Source organism: Eublepharis macularius, chromosome 2 (assembly GCF_028583425.1).
Source record: "Eublepharis macularius isolate TG4126 chromosome 2, MPM_Emac_v1.0, whole genome shotgun sequence".
In the NCBI taxonomy this organism is placed as follows: Eukaryota; Metazoa; Chordata; class Lepidosauria; order Squamata; family Eublepharidae; genus Eublepharis; species Eublepharis macularius.
This window is the reverse complement of record NC_072791.1, coordinates 8,517,055-8,537,831: the sequence shown is the minus strand read 5'-3', so window position 1 is coordinate 8,537,831 and position 20,777 is coordinate 8,517,055. Positions and strand designations below refer to the sequence as shown.

The 20,777-nt window shown below is 46.8% G+C and overlaps 2 protein-coding genes across 4 annotated transcripts; one reads left to right on the top strand and one right to left on the bottom strand.

The window, feature by feature from the left end:
• Positions 1 to 5,330: 5,330 nt before the first annotated feature.
• On the bottom strand, positions 5,331 to 10,513 carry VCPKMT (valosin containing protein lysine methyltransferase). The gene is made up of 6 exons (XM_054971952.1): positions 10,254 to 10,513; positions 9,985 to 10,095; positions 9,469 to 9,541; positions 8,484 to 8,603; positions 8,143 to 8,247; positions 5,331 to 6,339 (listed from the first exon to the last, which is right to left on the bottom strand). Exons 1-6 carry the CDS (start codon positions 10,511 to 10,513, stop codon positions 6,325 to 6,327), a joined length of 684 nt encoding a protein of 227 aa, XP_054827927.1. The 3' UTR covers positions 5,331 to 6,324.
• A 499-nt stretch (positions 10,514 to 11,012) lies between these two features.
• LOC129323677 (uncharacterized) lies at positions 11,013 to 20,672 on the top strand. 3 transcript variants are annotated; one of them, XM_054970252.1, is made up of 4 exons: positions 12,412 to 12,600; positions 13,482 to 13,588; positions 14,967 to 15,017; positions 16,795 to 20,672. In XM_054970252.1, the coding sequence occupies exon 4, from the start codon at positions 17,776 to 17,778 to the stop codon at positions 19,333 to 19,335; it is 1,560 nt and encodes a 519-aa protein (XP_054826227.1). In that variant the 5' UTR covers positions 12,412 to 12,600; positions 13,482 to 13,588; positions 14,967 to 15,017; positions 16,795 to 17,775; the 3' UTR covers positions 19,336 to 20,672. The 3 variants fall into 3 exon arrangements, with proteins under 3 accessions (XP_054826226.1, XP_054826227.1, XP_054826224.1); XM_054970251.1 differs by lacking the exons at positions 12,412 to 12,600; positions 14,967 to 15,017 and adding an exon at positions 11,013 to 11,101; XM_054970249.1 differs by lacking the exon at positions 14,967 to 15,017.
• The last annotated feature ends 105 nt before the right edge of the window (positions 20,673 to 20,777 follow it).

The following is a 20,777-nucleotide window of genomic DNA, read 5'->3' as shown; positions in this document are numbered from 1 at the left end:
TGACATTTGTACTCAATATAAACTTGCTTTACTATAGAAGCAAAAGTACATAAAACACTGGGAAAAACCAGTGTACAGACCATTTTACTTTTGCCTTGACTTACTGAATGCGGTCTGTTAAATCAGTTGGGGTATGTGCACTGATGGTTAAAGGAGAAAGCGCCAAAGCAGGATTACAACTGAACATCAAGAAGACAAAAGTAATGACTACCAAGGAATTACTCAGTTTGAAAGTTGACAATGAGGAAATTGAAGTTGTTCAAGATTTTCTATTCCGTGGCACAGTCATCAACCAAAAGGGACATTGCAATGAAGAAATCAGAAGGAGATTGAGAGTTGGAAGAGCAATTGTGAGGGAGCCAGATAAGATCCTTAAAGATAAAGATGTCTCTCTGGGGACCAAGATCAAGATAATCCAAACAATGGTATTCCCCATTGCCATGTATGGATGTGAAAGTTGGACGGTAAAGAAAGCTGACAGGAAGAAAATTGATTCATTTGAAATGTGGTGCTGGAGGAGAGTTCTGTGGATACCATGGATGGCCCAAAAGACAAATAAGTGGGTACTAGATCAAATCAAGCCTGAATTATCCTTAGATGCTAAAATGGTAAGACTAAGGTAATCGTACTTTGGTCACATCATGAGAAGACAAGATTCTCTGGAAAAGACAATAATGCTAGGAAAAGTGGAAAGCAGTAGGAAAAGAGGTAGACCTAAAATGAGATGGCTGGACTCAATAAAAGAAGCCACGTCCTCCAGTTTGCAGGATCTGAGTAGGTCTGTTAGAGAGAGAACGTTTTGGAGGTCTTTCATTCATAGGGTTGCCTTAGGTCGGAGACTTGACGGCACATAACACACACACATGTGAATGCGTGATGTTGCACACTCCAGCTACAGCATGACATTTCCTTTGCAGCTATAGCTGGGGGAAAAAAAGGAATGGCCCTTTCAGTTGAAATTCAGTTGTTTCATTGAAGAGCGAGGAATAACTAGCTTTAATCACCACCCCCCTCCAAAAAAAGACCCTCTTGTCTACGCAATACTCTTCTCAAGCTTGCTTTTGCAACTTCTGCGGAACTCTAAAGTCCTCATTTTAATTTCTCTCCCCCTCACCACTCAAGCTACAGGTCTGTTACGGTTGCCAACCTCCTGGTATTACAATTATTACAAATGATAGTCTCTCCTGATGTGACAATTGATCTCAACACCACAGAGCATCAGTTCCCCTGGAGAAGCTTTGGAGGGTAGACTCTAGAAAATTATACTCTGCTGGGGTGCCTCCTTTCCTTAAGGCCTGCCCTCTGCAGGCTCTAACCTCCAAATCTGCAGGAATTTTGTGGAGTTGTGAACCCCTCTGGAAGTGCAAATGGCAGAGGTGCGCATCTGCTTCACAGCTGAGATGTGCTGAAATGAAGGAGGGCAATTATTTTCACAGCAAAGGAAGGATAATTGGCAAAAAAATATTTAAGTGGACACCTGCTTTGTTCGAATCTAAGGCAGATGGAGGCATGCCCTTGCTCCTGCGATCTGCTGAAACCAAAAGTTTTTTGAAACATAGTGGAGTTTGTTTATTGTTTCCTTTTCTGCAGCCTGGGGAGGAAAAAACATGCATTTAGTGTGCAGGTCAGCTGCGTTTCCATGCAGAGAAATGCTTTTCGACTAAGGGGCGCTGTACAGTGTAATTCAATATCCGATACAATTTTCTATGAAATGGCCGTGTGGGACTTCTTTCTTGCATGCAGTGAAGGGAGCTGGACAGGTTCCCCGGGAAAAGGGACGCCTTGAGAAAGGCAGCTTGAATCGGTGGGGCTGCGGAGCTGTGTGCTGGGGGAGGACTGAACAGACCCGCCACATCCAGTTTTCCAAGATCTTTAACCAGCCTCCTTCAGAAATTCAAACGGTAGAGACCCCCCCCCCCTCCAAGCATAAAGGTAGTTTCAGTGGGGAGCCGCGCTGATTTGCGGTGTAAGAGCAAGATCCGGATCCAACAGCACCTTCAAGAGCAAAGCTTGGAGATCTCGCTGGCCTTTCTTTTATTCATTTCACGTTCTTTCCAGCCCGCCTTTCTCCCCGAGGCTCAAGGCGGATTTCAGAGCGCGGCTCAGCGCAGTCCGCTGCGAAGCCACTTCCACAAATGGGCAATGGGGGTGTCAGGACCGGGGGCCTGCGGCACCTCAAGGGCCAGCCAGGCTTCCAGGGCGTCGGCTGTGCAGAAGCAGAGCGCCCTCCCTCGGGGGCAGAGAAGAGACGCCCGCCGCGCCCCTGCCTTGGGCCGCCCCGCGCACAGCAGCCGCGGCTCTCCCCGGGACCGCCAGCGGGGAGGGCTGTACCACCCGGGTTGGGGGGAGGAGGGCTGTACCACCTGGGCTGGAGCCGGGGAGGGCGGTACGATCACGGAGCCCCGCCCCCGCGTGCACGTCACAGAGGAAGAGCTGCGCCCCGCCCCCGCGGTCGCCATGGAGACCGGCAAACGTCGCCCAACGGCCCTCGGCCGGCCTCGCCGCTCGTTCCCCTCAGCCAGGGCGCCCTTCCCCGGGGGCGCAGCGGGCGAGGGGCGGCCGGCCCCGCTCTCTCGGGACCCGGCCTCGGCCCACGAGGCCCGCCGCCGCCCTCCGTGGAAGAGACTCTCCGGCTGCGGCCCCAGCGGCGCTTCGCACGGACTCCCTGCTTGAAACGGAAGAGACCCGCCCTGAAGAGCCCCGCCGCCGACGGCCCTTTTCCCGTCAGGGCTGCGCCGGGTCGGCGCCTCAAGCGGGGCCGCTCCAGGGCCGGCCGGGGACCCCCTCCGTGGCAGGCGGCCTTTTCTTCCGGATCCCCTCGGGCCGGATTCTTCAAGACGGAAGAAAGGGGAGCCCTTGGCGGCGGCTGCTGCCGGGGGTCGCCGGTCTTCTGCTCGCCGAGTTCCCGGGCCCGCCGGTGCTGACGGAGCCTCCCTCCCGCGCTTCCCGCTCCTGCCATTCCCTCCTATCGTAATAAAAAAGACTCTTTTTGATTTTGCTACTGCAGACTAACACGGCTAACTCCTCTGCATCTCCTCCTCTCTTAGGTTTTTTTTGGGAAAGCGGCAGGAAAAGCGGCGTCGAGCCCACGGGAGCCCGGCTGCTTTCCGTGTGCTCCAACACATCTTCGTTTGTTGCCCCGGCTTGCAGCGCTTCGTGCCTGTCGGGAGTGTTGCGCGAAACTGAGCCGCGATCTCGCGGACCGGGACTGGGCGAGGGGAGGTCCGTTTTCGGGAACGCGGAGCCCTCTGGCTAAGCCTGCCGGCCTTGTCTCTGGGCGCCCCAGGGCCGGGCAGCGGAGCCGCTGTAGGAAATTTTTTTTAGCATTGTTGTTTTCTTGTTTTTATTGATTTTAACTTGTTCACCGCCCAGAGCCCCTGAGGATGGGCGGTATATAAATTGAAATATAAATAATAAAACCTGCCCTGTGGCTGCCCCCGGTGTTGCTACTGGATGGGGTGGGAGCACATCGGCAAGCAAAGTCAGAAGGAAAAGGGGCGCAGAGCAAGAGGAGGACACGAAGCCCCGATCTGAGATGGGGGACAGAATTCTCCAAGGCTCGCTCGGGGAGAATCCCTGGGGACTTGCTGTTGAATGAGCGATCCTGCCGCCAAGCTGGCCAAGTCAAGAAAATGTGGATTTATCCAAAACATCTACTGGGACACAGCTAGGGATGGCAGGCAGGCAGGCTTTCCTGTACCTTCTAACTGGTCACTATTGGAAACACAAAATTGCTAGATAGATCAAGGGGTTGGATCTAACCAGCTTCAGCATTTCTGAAAAATAGAGGCAGCTGATACCGCCAGAGCACAGGCAGGCAGCTCAGACATCCTGCAGACACTCTGGATCTTCACCCTCAACCTCCTCCACCCCATGCACCTTGTTGGAAGCCTGGAAAGCAAACCTGGCTGTCTTTGTGCTTTCATGGGGTAAGGCAATGAGTTGGTCTTCAGATTACATTGATCAGGTTGGCTGCCAGCAAGGATTAGGGAATTCTACACCCAAAGATTAACACACACACCGTTTACTCTTCCTGGTTGTGAAGGTCTAAAGGAGTACACTGTGGCAATGGGACTCCTGCCAAATCTGGGTCTCCTACAAGTAGTTCCACTGGGCTCTCCAAACAGCTAGGCAGAGACTGTAAGGGAATAAAATTGGTTTGCAGGGAGAAATCATCCCCCGTTAGGTTTTGCAAAAGCCCTCACAGTACTTCCAAGAAGTCTTCACAATCCTTATAGCAAGCCTGTAGCTTTCCCAAGCCCATGCAGTGGCCTTAGGGTCGCTTTTATTCTGTAACTTGAAATTGTGTTTAAATACTTGTAAAGCTGCAAGCAAGATACAAATATTTGAACAGAAAAATAAACTAGATTCCGAGTTTTCAGTCACTGCTGTTTTTCCAGCCTGACACTGGCTGCACTCTGGGAGCATTTCCAGATGTTGCATAGGTTGCACAGGCCGGCTCCTACAGCCCTGTTCTCATCCCACGCACACATTCCGTAATGGCATCCAGTTTCTGTTTCTTCTGCAGTTCTACCCAAGAAAACGCAGTTCTGCTGGCTGACTGGATTTTGCGAGAAAGGAACTGCCAGGCAGTTAATTGTAAAAGCCAGGCTACGATTCTGCCAAGGCATAAAATAGCAGAATCCAGAGGGGACACTTGGCATAAGTAAGCATGGGGTTCACCTGCACTGAGAATGACCCACTGATGAAGCAGCACAGATCACATGTGAAGACTGTTGCAGGGACCTCCCCCAACAGAAGCAGTGCTGTGTCCACTCAGGAGAGGCACTGGGTCAGTCCACATGGACTCAAACGCCGTAAATCACTCTGTTGGGGTCATCTTTGTAAGCAAATAAAGCTGGGAAGGAAATTCTGCGCCACCTGTTGATGAATGTAAGAAATAGTTATATAAAATGTATGAAAAAGCGGGACTATGAATCAAGAGAGACTTGGCCTTTTGGAATGAGGCAGGTTTTCAGTCGCAAAATGTTTGGTTCCAATACCACATCACTGCAGGCATTCTTTCCCTGCCACCCAATTAATACGTACCTTTGGGGAAGTGCACAAGCACAGAAAGATGCATGAAATGGGGGGGGGGGGGTGTCAAACCTTGTACTGACCTGATTCTACCCTTGAAAGCTCATCCCCTGGAGATCTAGTTGGTCTTTTAAGATGCTACTGGACCTCTTCTGCTACAGACCAACACCACTACTCACCTGAAACTAACCATTTTCATGCAAGACCTGAAGCTTATGCATTTCTCCCCTGGGAAAGAAGTACACAGGAGGCAATGAGGGAAAGGGCAAAGAAATGGCACATGTAAATGTAAAATAACGCACCAACATACACCCGTTAATGCTCATTTTAATCAACTGCTAAATTTGTTTCCGTTATGAACATTACCCAGTCATTACTGGATAAACCTACAAGCATTCAGCTATTGCACAGGGGATGGATCAACAGACGGAATACCTATTAACAGGCGAAAAGGTTAGATTTCTGACTTCCTTTTTGAAAGGTAGGTGTGTTCTCTGGCTATAGGCGAAAAGAGCCTTTTCCCATTTGAATCTCATACGCAGAATCTCATATCCAGACAGGTTATTCTTCAGCAGTTTTGAAGCTTGTCCATTTTGCATACAGGAATGAAAATGAAGAGAATCTGAAAACTTCATGGGGAGAAATATGGGCCTGCATTGAATGCTTCAGCTTGTCTTTTAACAACTATACTGCTGGACTTCTGTTTCCGAGTTGAATTCAAGGTGCCGTTACCAAATTTCAAATGCTTGGAACCCCGTTCCTGAAGGGCCACCTCTAGCTTAAGAGCTTCAGCAACATCTCTGCCCATTCCTTTCCTGTTCTTTCCACCCACCCCTTCCTAACCTTAGTATGTGCATGAAACCATATCTTCCATGTTTAATATATTCATTTATAGTCAAAAGAATGACAATATTTCATATTATTTCATGAGCAGAGAAAACAGGAGGGAGATAGGGAGGCAGGAGCCCTTTCAGGAATATCTCACTGGAATAAATCACTGTATTTTTGTAACAAATCATTAATAACAAAGCACATTATTAGGTAAGAGAAGCTACGTGCAAAGGTAGCCCCATGTTGATGTTAAACAGGTGGACATTTGCTTCTCAAGTCTTCCTGAGTTCTACCACCAGCTTCTGTGCAGAAATATCACTAGGAACGCTGTGTTTAGCTTCAGGTGCGTGCTTGTAGCTCCCTCAAGAAAAGCAACAGACGGCCGAGGTTGACCTGCAAAGGAGGCTGTTCTCCACCTTCTTTTGCTACCATGGTGCTGCCTTGTGAGTGCCTTCCTCAGGAGGGGGGATTCTGAAACATGTTAAGAAATGGAGAACTTGGCTGAGTATATTCCTACTTTCCTGAGTACATTCCTACTTTTTTCCTCGTTAGCGTCACAAATTGCTTCACAACCTCCTGCTTTTCCTTACAACAATCCCATAAGAGAGCTGAGAATCGGGGTAAAAGAGAGCGAGCTGCCCATTCCACCCCCTTTAACTAATGGCAGAGGCAGGCTCTTCTATATCCATGTGTAGTGCTGCGATATGGCGATTCTGGGCTCGCAATTACATTCCCTGAGACGTGTGCGCCTGTCAGCCTCATATCCGGTGCAGGAAACTGGAACATAAGAGAGCAGTGGCACCTTTTGCACGAGTGAAACTGCGATGGGTTCTGGTAGGGCCAGCAAGGAAAGAGACTAATTACAAAAATCGGATAAAAGAAAACTGAAAGCCTTGAAACGTGACTATATGCTCTGCTGGATGCATGCTACCATGCTTTGCTGGCGATGCGAGGAAATACCATTTAGGAGGTGTCTCTCTCTCAGCCTCAAGTAGTAAAATTGAACCATTAACAGCCTAAGGCAAATGGGATGCTTGCTGCCTGTGAGACAGGCAGAATGCACCTTAGAAACATATGCCCCTCCCCACTGCAGGTGTAAATTCCCCCCCAACCGTTCTCAACAGCAACTTTATTATAGTGTTAAGTCTGCCACAAGACTAGGTTACGGGTGCTGCTAGACCTGGGCCTCTTGTTGGATAATCAGGTGCTGGCTGCAGCCAAGAGCACCTTTGACCAGCTTAAGCTAGTGATCCAGCTGTAGCTCTTCCAGTGCATGAAAGATCTTGCTCCTATGATGCATCTGCCTTTTTCTTTCATTGTCTTCTTGCAGCAGGTGAAGTTTTGTTTTGTTTGGCACTCTCCTACTAATTGCTAATGGCCCCATTCCCTGGTTGTGTTATTTGTGTGTTTATTTTTATCTAAAATTTTATATATACTTTTATTTTAAATGCTGTTAATGTCTTGGTGTTATACCTTTCACCACCTGGAGGACCCTATTTGGGTGGAAAGGCAGCATAGAAATGTTTTAAATAAATAATTAAATTAACCCATGATTATTGCTAACCAAAAATAAACAGGAGTTTTTTGGCCCCTTAAATACTCACAATATTTTATCCAGCATTAGTGTTGGAGAACTAGAGCCCCCTTCATCAGATGTGATGAGATCTTCACTATGAAGTCAATTTTAATCAGGAAGAAGACAGACGTCATTTACTAGTATGCTAAGCTAGATAACATAAAGAGGAGGGGAGTCCATAGAAGCTTATGCTGGAATAAAATGTCGTTAAGTCTTTAAGGAGCTACAAGACTCCAGTTTATTCCTGCTGCAACAAAGTAACACAACCACTCATTTGGAATGAATGCTAACCAGGGCTCTTCCTTAAAACCAGTTTGAAGGTGTAGCTCATACTGGGCTTGACAGCCATGGTTGCAAGGGACCTTGGTTAACATTCACGCACATGTAATGCTAACCATATGTAAGGCACAAAACAGAAGGGAGAGAATTTCTATTGTAAAGGCAGGGGGCAATGTGTGCGTTCCCAAGACTGACTCCCATGGCAAACCACCTCTGTTAGTCTCTTGCCTTGAAAACCCCATTAGGGGTTGCCACAACTTGATGGCACTTTACACACACACACAAATTCTACATAACATTGCAAAGAGAATTCTCATTATGGAATATGTTTTGAATTACCAGCCACTGGCTCAGAAGAACGAAAGAATCTTCATAAACTTTAGCAGCCACACACCCCATTTATTATAACAAGAACTGACCATTTTTTTCTTCTGTATGATGAAGATATGAATGTCCTCGCTTCGATATTCTTCATCATGCTTCTCTAGAGGAACTTTCTCCAATTCAAAATCCTTCTGTATAAGCTAAAATTAAAAGAACACACACACACTGGAAACAAAAGATGCAGCACTCTTGAACACATGGGAGATCTGTTCCTCTCACAAGCTGTATTTCTCGGATGATAACGCTGAGATTTCAATCTCTGGATGTTGATACAGAAATCCTGTCTTCTGCCTCACCTCCACGATCACCCTCTGACCCAGCGAAACTTTTTTTCACAGCAGTGAGAAACCCATAAAGAGATTCAAAGATGACTAACCTCAAAGAATCTCTGCTCCACCTCAGGGTTCTTCCCTATAGTTCTTTCTTCATAGCAGCAAATGATGTGTGTCTGTGGACCAGAAAGGTCCCTCAGAGTCTTGATTAGCGGCTCCAACGACTGCCCAAAAAAGAGACACAGATTTGTCTTAATTTCATTTCACTAATTACAATAATGTGGTGGTTAAAGGGCTACTCCAGTATGTATCAAAAGGCTGTACAGCTGGGCAGCATATAATACCACTTTGAGGATCCGTTCACACAATCAGTTACCTGGGATAAACGGCTCTCAATTCATCAAAGGCTCTGATTAGTTCATATATTCCAGAAGAAAAGGTCAACTCACAGGAAGTATAGAGGCCACTTTTCGCATCCCAGCAAATGCAATCAAACAAACAATAGCAGGGCTGTTAGACTCCAGCTGGTTACAGAACACCACAACTTGTTTACTATCAGGAGCTTGGAGGAGCATGCATCTTACTGGTGTGTATCATGGGCACGATAAAAATTTGGTATCCCCAAAATCCAGGTCAGAACCCTGAAAACTTGTGTTTGCCCTATGGCATTCTCTATGAAATTGTTCTTGATACTGCCTGTACTAATCTCACACTGTGTAATCTGACTTGAGTCTCGGAGAGAAAGGCAGACCATAAAGTACATAAAATAACATTTATCTGGCTGTTATTCCCTATGGGGAAAACAATAGGAGGGGGCACTTGGGAGCATTTCGCAAGCTCTTATCCACCTTGTAGATGACTGGGGAAGGCAATGGCACCCCGTAAAAAATCTGCCAAGAAAACATCGTGGTGCGATGTCCCCCCATGGGTCAGTAATGACTCGGCGCTTGCACCTTTACCTATCCACCTTGTAGTTTTGTCAACCACAGTGGAAAAAATGCAACTCATTTGCATATGCTGTGCCTTTGAGGGGAGGCATAACCCATCATAAAGGTATCTTCTTCCCTCAGTGGAGAATAAAGAACATACCTCTTCATAATAGATGCAGTCTGCCATCAGTATATAATCTGGTGTAGGAAGGAATCCTGTTAGTTCTTCACCCCTAGACAAAAAGGAACAGAGCATCTAATTTCCACAATATATCTACTTAAATTTCCAGCCCAACCCCATCTTGTAGGAAGGGAACACAAAATGTTAATCAGGTTCAAATTAAAGCATGAAAAAGACAACCTAAAGGAAAAGCAAAGTGGGGGTTTTATAGTATCTAGGCTCGTTACCATGGTCAAGGTTTATTTCACCTATTAAAAGAGAGGCAGCTCCAGGAAAAGACTGGAAACAGAACAAAACCGGACATCTGCCCAACCAACAATCTCAGTTACAGAGAAAATCATAGGACATTTATACATACTTAAAGAAAAAATCATAGGAATAAATATCCCATGATTTTCTCTTTAACGGAGACTATTGTTCCTTGCTCGTTCACTATACCTACGGCTGGTTGGGCAGATGCTGGAAGGTAACTGGCAAAACCAAGCTCATACCAACCATTTCAGTACCTTGGCCTGAATGGAACCGGTGACCAGATGCTGATTCTTCTCAATGTTCATCTTCAGCAGATCCTGAACTTCCTCCAGATCGGTCACCGTAACGTTCGCCCTAGAAAAGAGCACCAAGAAGCATTTCATAACGCGGACCGCCCTGTAGACACGCAACAAAGCGCTGAACGTGTGAACGTGGAGGGGCCCGATCCCGACGGGGCGCAAACCCCAATGATCGGCGGGTCGGGATGGGCGGACCGCCCGCGAGCGACGCACCCGAGGGTGGCGGCCATCAGGCCCACGAGGCCGGCGCCGGCGCCCAGCTCCAGCACGGCCTTGCGGAGGAGCGGCAGGCGGAGGCGGCGGCCCGGCGGGGCCTGGCGGTGGGCCGCGCTCTTGTCGAGGAAGCGGGCCAGCACCAGCGCCGCGTCCCACACCACGCAGCCCGTCCCGCCGCCCGAGCGCTGCGCCAGCCGCAGCCCCGCCGAGCCGTCCCGCCGCGGCACCTCCCGCTCGAAGACGAAGGGCGACGCCATCCCCGCCGGGCCGCGGAGGGGCGAAGCGGCGCCTCCGTCCCCCTCACGGCCCTGCGCGCGTGAAGTCCCGGCACGCGACCGCGCCCCTCGCCTCCGCCACGCCCCCAAAGGGCGGGACCAACGCGCAGCGCTTCCCTCAGCGCCCTCCCACCGCCATTCTTCTCCTTCCCGGCCACGCCCCTCCCTCGCATCCAGGATTGGATTGGCCAGAGCGTGTGGCCCCTCCTCCCCAGTAACGCCCCCTCCGTGATTACGTCACAGAGGACAACGTAGGTCTCCAGGGAGACCCGACCAACCGTCTCCCGCCTACCCCAGCGGTCGCCATGGTGACCAACTGCCGCCCGGCCGCCCAATGTCTCTACACAGTTACTTCTTTTAGTTCTCCAGGGAGCCATCCCGTGCCCTGCGCACACACACATCACCTGCGGAATTGGCTTCTATTTTTAAAAAAGGAGCCTGCAAATGGGCTCAAGAAAGCTGCCTCTGGGGAGGAAGAGCTGCTGCCTTTCTCCGGAGCTTTTTTCCCCCATGCAAAAACAGTGCGGAGGGGAGAAATTTCCCCATTTCTGCTGCTCCACGGGGAGGCAGGTAGAGTTAAGATTTTTAATATTCCTTTTATTAGAAGGGTTTATAATCTTTTATACTTTCATATGCATATTCTTAGAATGAATTGATAGTGCAAAGTGCCTTTTTCCCAACCCCCCCCCCCCTTTCTTTCTTTCACTGTTCCATCTTTGCTGAAAGTTGCTTCGGAACAGGCCAAAATTGTTTCTCTTTTCTCAGTTGCTTCGGAAACTCAAGGTAAGGCCACATTCTCTAGGCTATTATCTCATGAGAAGGAAGAAAAAGATACAAGAAGAGCACATTCACTGTATCCATAACTTTTGGTTCTAAGGTCTGGAAGTCAGCAAGAAGTGAGAGATTCAAAAGTCAGCAAAGGATAGTGACCAAATAAGGAGAATGACATTGATCGGGAGACTAGTTAGAGAACTGAGAAGTAACCAATTGAAAGAACTGTAGAGATCAGATGCATGTAAAGAACCAATTGCAAATCGTTCAGCAGGCAGTCCGTTTTGTACTCGAAAAATGCCTTTAAAACTGCTTGTAAGCTTTATGTTCTTTGGTACCCATGGCTCCTTAGAAAGATGGGTACCCATATTGCAATATTCAATACAGCCATTGAAAAGAATCACTTGTCTGTCTCCTCCTTTTGCTTTGAAGAATCTGGGTAAGGGCAGAAGGGCACTTTTGTGTAACGCATTTGGCTGTAGAAAAGGGGAAAATCTCCCACCCACCCCCACTGTTTTTTTGCAGGGGGGGGGGAATGCTTGGGAGAAAGGCAGGAGCGCTCTTCCCTGGCAACAGCTTTCCAAGCCCCTTTCTACTCTTGTTTTTTAATGCGCCAATCCCTAATCTGTTAGGTGTCTGTGCAGAGCACAGGTTGGCTCCCTAGAGAGCTAGTTTAAAAAAAGTAAGACGGTTAGAAGGAAAAGGAGCGGGGGGGGGGGCATTCCTGCCACCCATAGTAGGCATGACGAAGAAAGCAAAATCAAAAAGAGTCCAGTAGCACCTTTAAGACTAACCAATTTTATTGTAGCATAAGCTTTCGAGAATCAAGTTCTCTTCATCAGATGCATGATCCGAACTGGTCAAATAAAATCGGATCATGCATCTGACGAAGAGAGCTGTGGCTCTCGAAAGCTTATGCTACAATAAAATTGGTTAGTCTTAAAGGTGCTACTGGACTCTTTTTGATTTTGCTACTACAGACTAACACGGCTAACTCCTCTGGATCTATGACGAAGAAGGGCCGCCTCGCGTCAGCCGTCCACCAGAGGGCGCGTTTCAGCCACCGCCGGGCTGGGTCTGCCCCGTTGCGCCGCAGGGGAGGCTGGCTGTGCGCTCGAGGTCAGTCCAGAAAACCCGCCCGCCGGGGAGAAAGGGGGTCGGGAAGGCTGTTCGCGCCTTTCCTTCGACCCGGGAGAGGAGCTGCCGCCATTGCCAAGCCCGGCGGTTGCTGCAACCTTCGCGTGCTGCTGCAGAAACCTTTGCATGTGTGCACAGGCCATCCGAGGTGGCCTGTCAAGGTAGGTCGGCTGACTCCAGAACCCTCCTTAACCCTGTACTTTAAGCCCATTAGAAGCAAATTACAAGTCGTGCTTGCTAGGTAGGAACCGCTCTGTAGACCAGGCGAAGAAGCAAGCAGAAAACAATAGCAGCTTGTCCTGCATCGTTTCCTGGAGGTACTCTACAGTTCTAAACGAAGCTGAAGTTGGTTCCCGGTTCCTTATTTGCAGAGCAAAACACAAACATTGGGGGAAATGGAAAAGCTCTGTAACCCCCAAAATAAAAACGATAGGAGCACATATCAGACACCTCTATATTCAGTGGACTCTGCCCTCCAAGTGGACATATATTGGGTCCTCCTTACAACGCCCAGTTCTTGAGTTAACAGCTTCAAAGTAAGGTAAGAGATACAAGCCCTCTGTACCAATCTCTGGATGACTCCAGATCACACAGCCCTGCACTTACTAGTCTTTATTTTGGAGTACAGAGGTTTTCCATTCCCCCCAATATTTGTGTTTTGCTCTGCGGATAAGGAACTGGGGACCAGCTTCACCTTCGTCTGTTCTTCAGCGTTCTCTTCGGGTGAAATCCAGTATCTGCAGTGTACTACATGGTTTTGTTGTGCTTTAATTTGTTTAATCCAGGGCTTTTTGTTTTGTTTTTTGCATTGTCCATTATATATATTATACCATCTTTTGTGGGAGAGGGTGATCGTGACGCTGAGGCACAAGACAAGATTTATGTATCAAGATCCAGAGACTGAAATCTCGATGTTATCTCAGAAATACAGAGTCTGGCCAGGGGTGGAGGGTGGGGGTTGTGAGAGAAATAGACCTCCGGTGTGTTCAACAGTGTTGCATTTTTTTGTTTCTGGTGTGTGTGTGTGTGTATGTGCTTTTAGCATCTACAGAAGGATTTTGAATTGGAGAAAGTTCCCCTAGAGAAGCATGATGAAGAATATTGGCTTGAAGACATTCATATCCTCATCATAAAGAAGGGGGGGAAATGGTAAGTTCTTGTTATAATAAGTAGGGAAGTAGCTGCTAAAGTTTATGAAGCCTCCTTCATTCTTCTGAGCCAGTAGCTGGTGACTCAAAAAAACTTTTCCGATCATCAGTATCCTCTTTGCGTTATGTAGAGTGTATGTGTGTGTGTGAAGTGCCTTCAAGTTACAGCAATCCCTAATAGGGTTTTCAAGGCCAGAGATTAAGAGAGGTGGTTTGCCATTGTGTACCTCCGCAGCCATGGCTGTGGTGCTGCAGCCCAAGCTCTGCTCACAATCTGAGTTCGATCTTGGTGGAAGCCGGGTTCAGATATCGGACTCCAAGTTGACTCAGCGTTCCATCCTTCCGAGGTTGGTAAAATGAGTACCCAGTTTCCTGGGGGTAAAGCGCAGATGACTAGAGAAGGCAATGGCAAACCATCCCGTAACAAAAGTCTGCCAAGAAAACGTCCCCCATGGGTCAGTAATGACTCGGAGCTTGCACAAGGGATTACCTTTACCTCTGCATGCCAACCCTGGACTTCCTTGGTAATTTCCCACTCTAGTAACCAGGGCTATCCATGCTTAGTTTCTGACATCTGACATGATGGGTATAGCCTGGGCATATCTGAAACCCATTTCAACGTCTTCTTTGCCGTAGCCCTATGAAGAATATTTTTCAGACCTCCTCAGCTGCAATGGTGGCTTCCAGCAAACCTTCCTTTACGGAAGTCAAAATGGGATCTATAGAGGGTATCCAAGAGCTGCCCCATCCAGGCACTGGCCAGTCTCAGACCTGCTTGGCTTTAGTGAGAGAGTCATCTCAGGAGCCTTTCTGCTACACCCTGGGACCATAAGAGCCAGTCTTGAGAATACACACTGCCGCCTGCCTTTACAATAGAAATTCTCTCCCTTCTGTTTTTTCTTGACATATGGTCAGCATTACATGTGCATGAATGTTAACCAAGGTCCCTTGCAACCATGGCTGGCAAGTCTAGTATGATCTACACTTTCAAACTGGTTTAAAGAGGAGCCCTGGTTAGCATTAGTTCCAGATGGGTGGCTGTGTTAGTTTGTTTTAGCAGGAATAAACTAGAGTTTTGTAGCTCCTTAAAGACTTAACAACATTGTATTCCAGCATACGCTTCTATGGACTCCCCTTCTCTTTAGGTTATCTAGCATAGCGTACTACTAAATGGTCTCTGTCCTTCTTCCTGATTAGAACTGACTTCATAGTGAAGATCTCCTCATCACATCTGAAGTGGGCTTTAGGCCTCAGAAGCTAATGCTGGAATAAAATGTTAGTCTTTAAGGGGCCATAAAACTCCTGTTTATGTTTGGTTAGCAATAATCACGGGTAGTATTTACTGAAAACATTTCTGTGCTGGCTTTCCACTCAAATAGGGTTCCCAAGGCTGCGAGCATTGTAACATCAAGGCAAAACAGCATTTTAAGGTACAAGTATTAGATTTTGCACCTTAAATCCTCTTGTTATTTCACCATCTGGGTAGATAATACTGCCACCAGGAACTCAATTACAATATGATTTATTTTTCCCTGAATAATGTGACCAAGCGTTCTGGCTCCTTCATGGGACTGTTTGGCCCTGAGGATAAGACTGGGGTATATAGAAATCACAGATAACTCTGGAGTGAACAAAAATAAAACAAAATAAGCCTTTATTACCACATGAAACATATCGGTTTCAGGTTGTTGGATAACTTTTCTTCAGAAATTAAATCTGGGTATGTTATTCGCAATCACTTCGTTCTTCTTTCACTCAGATTTTCTGTCAACTTATTCATCTCACTCTCCCATGAGAATAGTTTTATTAATTGCTGTTTTTATGCTGTGATTATTGTTTTTATGTTGTATTTTAATCAATGTTGTACCTTGCCCTGAGCCCGCTTGCAGGGAGGGTGGGTTAAAAATATAATAAATAAATAAATACTTCAGCAATATCAAGATCTGACTCGCTGTAGTCCTCACTATGCCCTTTCTGGGTATTTTATCTTCCCTTTAGAATCCCGATGCCTTTCACAGCACTATTTCGGATTCAAATGGGAAGACACTCTGTTAACTCCTGACATCCTAATTGTTAACTCCCAACTCACACAGCTAACTACCTCTCTCCGTCAACTTCTCAACTATACTCTCTGTCGTCAACCAGTCACCTCACACGCCCATCTCTCTCTTTTACTCTCCGTCCTTCTTCTGTAACACCCTAAGCATTTAAAGAAACACACTTAACTCCAAATCATTACACAAGTATATATACAAATTTAAAGAATGAAATAAAAAAAATAAACACAAATAACACAACCAGGCAGGAGGGCCCTTAGCAATTAGCAGGGGAGTGCCAAACAAAACAAAACAGTTATTCACCTGCTGCCGGAAGACAATGAAAGAAGAAGGCAAATGCATGGCAGTGGCAAGATCTTTCATGCCCAGGAAGAGCCACAGTTGGCTTACCAGCTGAAACTGGTCAAAGGTGCCCCTGGCTACAGTTGCCCCGATTATCCTGGCTCTGGGCAGCACCCTAAGTTAGGATTGTGGCAGACTTAATACTAAAACAAGGTTAGTGCTGACAGGAGAATGGTTGCAGTGGAATTTACACTGCAATGAGGAGGGACGTATGTTTCCAAGATGCATTCTACCTAGTTCACAGAGAGCAAGCGACGTCCCATTGGCCTTAGGTTGTTATTGATCTAATTTTACTGCTTGAGGCTGAGAGAGGGACCTCCTAAATGGTATTTCCTCACATCTCTAGCAAAGGGTGGCAGCTTGCATCCAGCAGAGCATATAAACACGTTTCAAGGCTATCGGTGTTCTTTTATGCGATTTTTGTAATTAGTCCCTCTTTCCTCGCTGGCACTGCCAGAACCCATCTCAGTTTCACTCGTGCAAAAAGTGCCACTGTTCTCTTATCATGTCCCACGTTCCAGTTTCCTGCACTGGATCTGAGGCTAACAGGCACACTCGTCTCAGGGAATGTAACTGCAGGCTGAGAATCACCGTATCCCAGTGCTACTCATGGATTTGGAGGAGCCCCACCTCTGACGTTCGTTAATGGGGGTGGAATGGGCAACTCGCTCTCTTTTAGCCCTAATTCTCAACTATCATATGGGATTGTTGTAAGGAAAAACAGGAGCAATTTGTGAAACTCATAAATGAGAAAATGTAGGAACTCTCTTAGACTCATTCAAGTTCTCCATTTCTTAACATGTTTCAGAATCCCTCGTCCTGAGGAACGCACAGAAGTGGCGGCTCGCAAAGCACCTGCAAGTTTTTTGTGCAGCACCATTGTAGCAAAAGAAGGTGGAGAACAGCCTCCTTTGTAGATCAACGTCAGCCGTCTGTTGCTTTTCTTGAGGGAGCTACAAGCACGCACTTGTAGCCAAACACAACGTATCTGGTGATATTTCTGCACAGAAGCTGGTGGTAGAACTCAGAAAGACTTGAGAAGCAAACGGACACCCCTAAGTAACATACATAATCAGACAGCGTTAGAGGAGATCTTTGCTCACAGCTTCTCTTGCTTTGTTCTTGATGGTTTGAGATCTGTTACAAAAGTTCAGCGATTTAAACAGTAGGCAAGAAAAGAGCAGAAAGGGTAGAGAGGTGGCCCTTCAGGAACGGGGCTCCCAAGCCTTTGGAATTTGGTAACAGCACCTTGAAATAAACTCAGAGGCAAAAGGCCAGCCCTGTAGTTATCCAAGGACAGGCTGAAGCGTTCAGTGCAGTTTTCAAACTGTCTTCAGATGCATTCCCATGAAGAAGCCTGAAAACTGCTGAAGCATAATAAACCTGTCTGGGTTTCTTTCCCAGGGGAGAAATGCACAGCCTGCAGGTCTTGCATGAAAAAGGGGGAAAGTTTTAGGGGAGTAGCTGTGTTGGTCTGTAGCAAGACAAGATTCAGGTGCAGTAGCAGTTTAAAACACTAATTAGATTTCCAGGGTTTGAGCTTTCGAGGGTAGAATCAGGTCAGTGCACACAGTTTGACCTGCCCCCATTTCATGCATCTTTCTGTGGCTGTGGACATCCCCAAAGGTATGTGTGTTAATATAGGGTAACAGGGAATGTGATGCAGTGATGTGATATTTGAGCCAAACCTTTTTGGGATTGAAAACCTGCCTCTTCAGGCTACAGTCGTACATCTTGATCAATAAAAACAGAATAGGCAAAACATTAAAACCCAATTCTGTAACTTGACATGTTTTGGGGAAAGATGATCAGCTTGTTTACAGGGACGAGAGATGGTGCGACCATGAATACCACTGAGTCAGGCACCCTCACGGATCCTACCGAGGGAACCGGTCTGTCAGCACCATTCAGGGCAAAGGAAGTGTCACAAGCTGCCACTCAAGCCGCCATTGAAGCTGGAAGAGAAATGCCATCATCCGGGTTTTCTGACCAGAAACAACTTCCCCTTATGCCTCCTAGAGAACAAGTGTTCAAGTTTGGTCCAGCAGATAATGCTACCGTATTCCGTGCACTGTTTGCCGGAGCAGTGTATGACTCAGAGTCACCACAAGATGTTAGTCTCCTTCCCAGTATCTTGCATCAAGTAAATATAGCCCCTTTCACCATGGGAAGGATTAATGACTCGGTGTTGGACATCAATGATTTTGTCACCGCATCTTGTATCTGCAGTCTTCGCCTTCGCCAGCCTGAAGGAAGACAACAACAGTTTCTACAAGAGATGCTTACGCTATACCTCCCGAAGGATCCGACTGCAAGCGAGCAAGAGGCACGCGCTGAACTACAGAGAATCCTTGACGATACAAACAATCTTCGTGATCAGGTCTGGTTTACAGACGCATACAGAAGTGCAGCTCAGGCGGCAGAATCTAATCAGGCGGTTAGGGACATTATTGGATATTGGGAGGGATCCAAAAAGGAATGGAACACTAATGTCACGCTCCAGCAAAAGTTGCAGTTTGTCTCCACTATGGCACTGTTCATTCCCGAACAAGGCAGACAGAGAGTTCTGAATTCAGTTCTTCTTTGCATAATATCATTTGCTCTGTGGGGAGAGATATCTCAGGTCAAATTATCCCGTCTACAGCAAAATCTGGCCCCAATCATGAAAGGGATCTCTGAACAACTGACTCGAGCAGATATCATCCTCACATGGAGAAATTTCGCGCATCTAGTAGATGATAGTAATGTGGCAGAAGTTTTCCGCAGGTGGCTCTTGTTTATACCAGTTCCGACTAGAAGACTAAGAGTCTGCTTAGCACAGGCTGCTGATTCAGAATTAATGTCACTGGATGTTATTGCCATGGCTTTGCATAAACATCCGACTTTCCCTTGGTATAAAGTGATGAGGATGTATCCCCAAGAATGGAAGAATGCTGTCATGGCCTTGAAGCTTGTTGGCAGCAACCCTATCTATGGCTTCCGAAGTTACCTGCCCCAATTACGATCAACTAGGTACAAGTCCTTTTCATATATCTGTGGAAAGTTGCTGATTGAATGTGGGGATAAGTCTTGGTCGGACTATTGTAGATTTCAGGAAGACAAGCGTTACAAAGACATCATTGATACCTTGATTCGTGAGTATATATCTGCCCAGGAAGGGCCAGATCTAGACGAAGACCCGTCTGGTGATCTCTTACCGTTAGTGAAAAATAGTCCTGCAAAACCAGGCACAGTTACTCACGGGCGGAGTGGTTGTGATCAAAATAGACCTCCCGTGGGTTCCATGACGTTGAACCTTCTGTTTCTGGTGTGTGTGCTTTTAATATCAGCTTCTAGAGAAGGATTTTGAATTGGACAAAGTTCCCCTAGACAAGCATGATGAGGAATATCAAAGCGAGGACATTAATATCTTCAGCATACGGATGGAAAAAATGGTCAGTTCTTACAAGAAGTAGGGAAATGGCTGCTAACGTTTATGAAGACCCTTTTATTCTTCTGAGCCACTGGCTGGCAACTCGAAACATTTTCCACAATCAGAATAATATCTGCAGTATTATTTAGAGTTGTTTGTAAAGTATCTTCAAGTCGCAGCCAACTTATGGCACCCCCTGCTGGGATTTTCAAGGCAAGAGACTAACAAAGTTGGTTTGCCATTGTGTGCCTCTGCACAGCAACCCTGGACTTCCTTGCTATTTTCCCACTCAAGTAGCGACCAGGGCTATCCCTGCTTAGCTTTCGAGATCTGACATGATTGGTATAGCCTGGGCATATCTGAAACCCATTTCAACGTCTCCTTCACCGTAGCCGTATGGAGAATATTTTTCAGACCTCCACAGCCGCAGTGGTGGCTTCCAGCAAACCTTCCTTTATGGAACTCAAAATGGGATCTATAGAGGGTTCCCAGGAGCTGCCCCATCCAGGCACTGGCCATTCTCAGACCTGCTTGGCTTTAGTGAGATGGTCATCTCAGGAGCCTTCCTGCTACACCCTGGGGACCGTAAGAGCCAGTCTTGAGAATGCCTCACCTTCACAATAGAAATTCTCTCTTCCGTTTTTTGCCTTATGTATGGTTAGCAAATATGATTAGTTATAAGAATAAATTTCTTTTAACTGATGTAACTGGTAAGGGATATTTTAAGTCAGTCAAGAAAGGCTTCAAAGGGGAGGGGGATATGTTAAGGGATTTTTACAATTTTAGCTATAAGCCTTTAACTGATTCTTTTTCCTAGGGCATCATAGGTATGAGGGTTTGCTGCCGCTCTCCTAAAATTGCCCTTTCACCTACTTCTACTGTCTTTAGAAAACTGCAATGTAGGAGGAACAAAGATGTTTAGAGTTACAACAGAGCATAGCATCCAAAACGTTTGCATGTTATTGCCTTGACGTGCCAGCAGTCTCTTATCAAATCAGGAGGCACGCCTCTTAAAGATAACAAGAGGTGCCAGATGGGTGCTAATTTTCACCCCTTTTGTTTATATGACCTGCCAACTTTTTAGAAATTAGTGGCTGAAGCTTATTTTCTTTTCTGTAAACTATCCTAGTTCGGTAGACTATTTTCTGATGTCATTGTTTGTGAAAGGTATAAGAATGGGTGATTTCTTTGTGACATATGCACTTTGCCAGGTCTTACTGAAGTGCATCAGTTTATTTGAGTTTTCTAATAAACTTCCTTTGCTTTTGCCAACATTTGCTGCCTTGGTTTGATTGAGATCTAGTGTCTTGGATAGGGGGTCCCCCTCTATTGGAACACTGGGGGTTTCCCCTCACAGTGACACAGCTTCCTGATTTTTT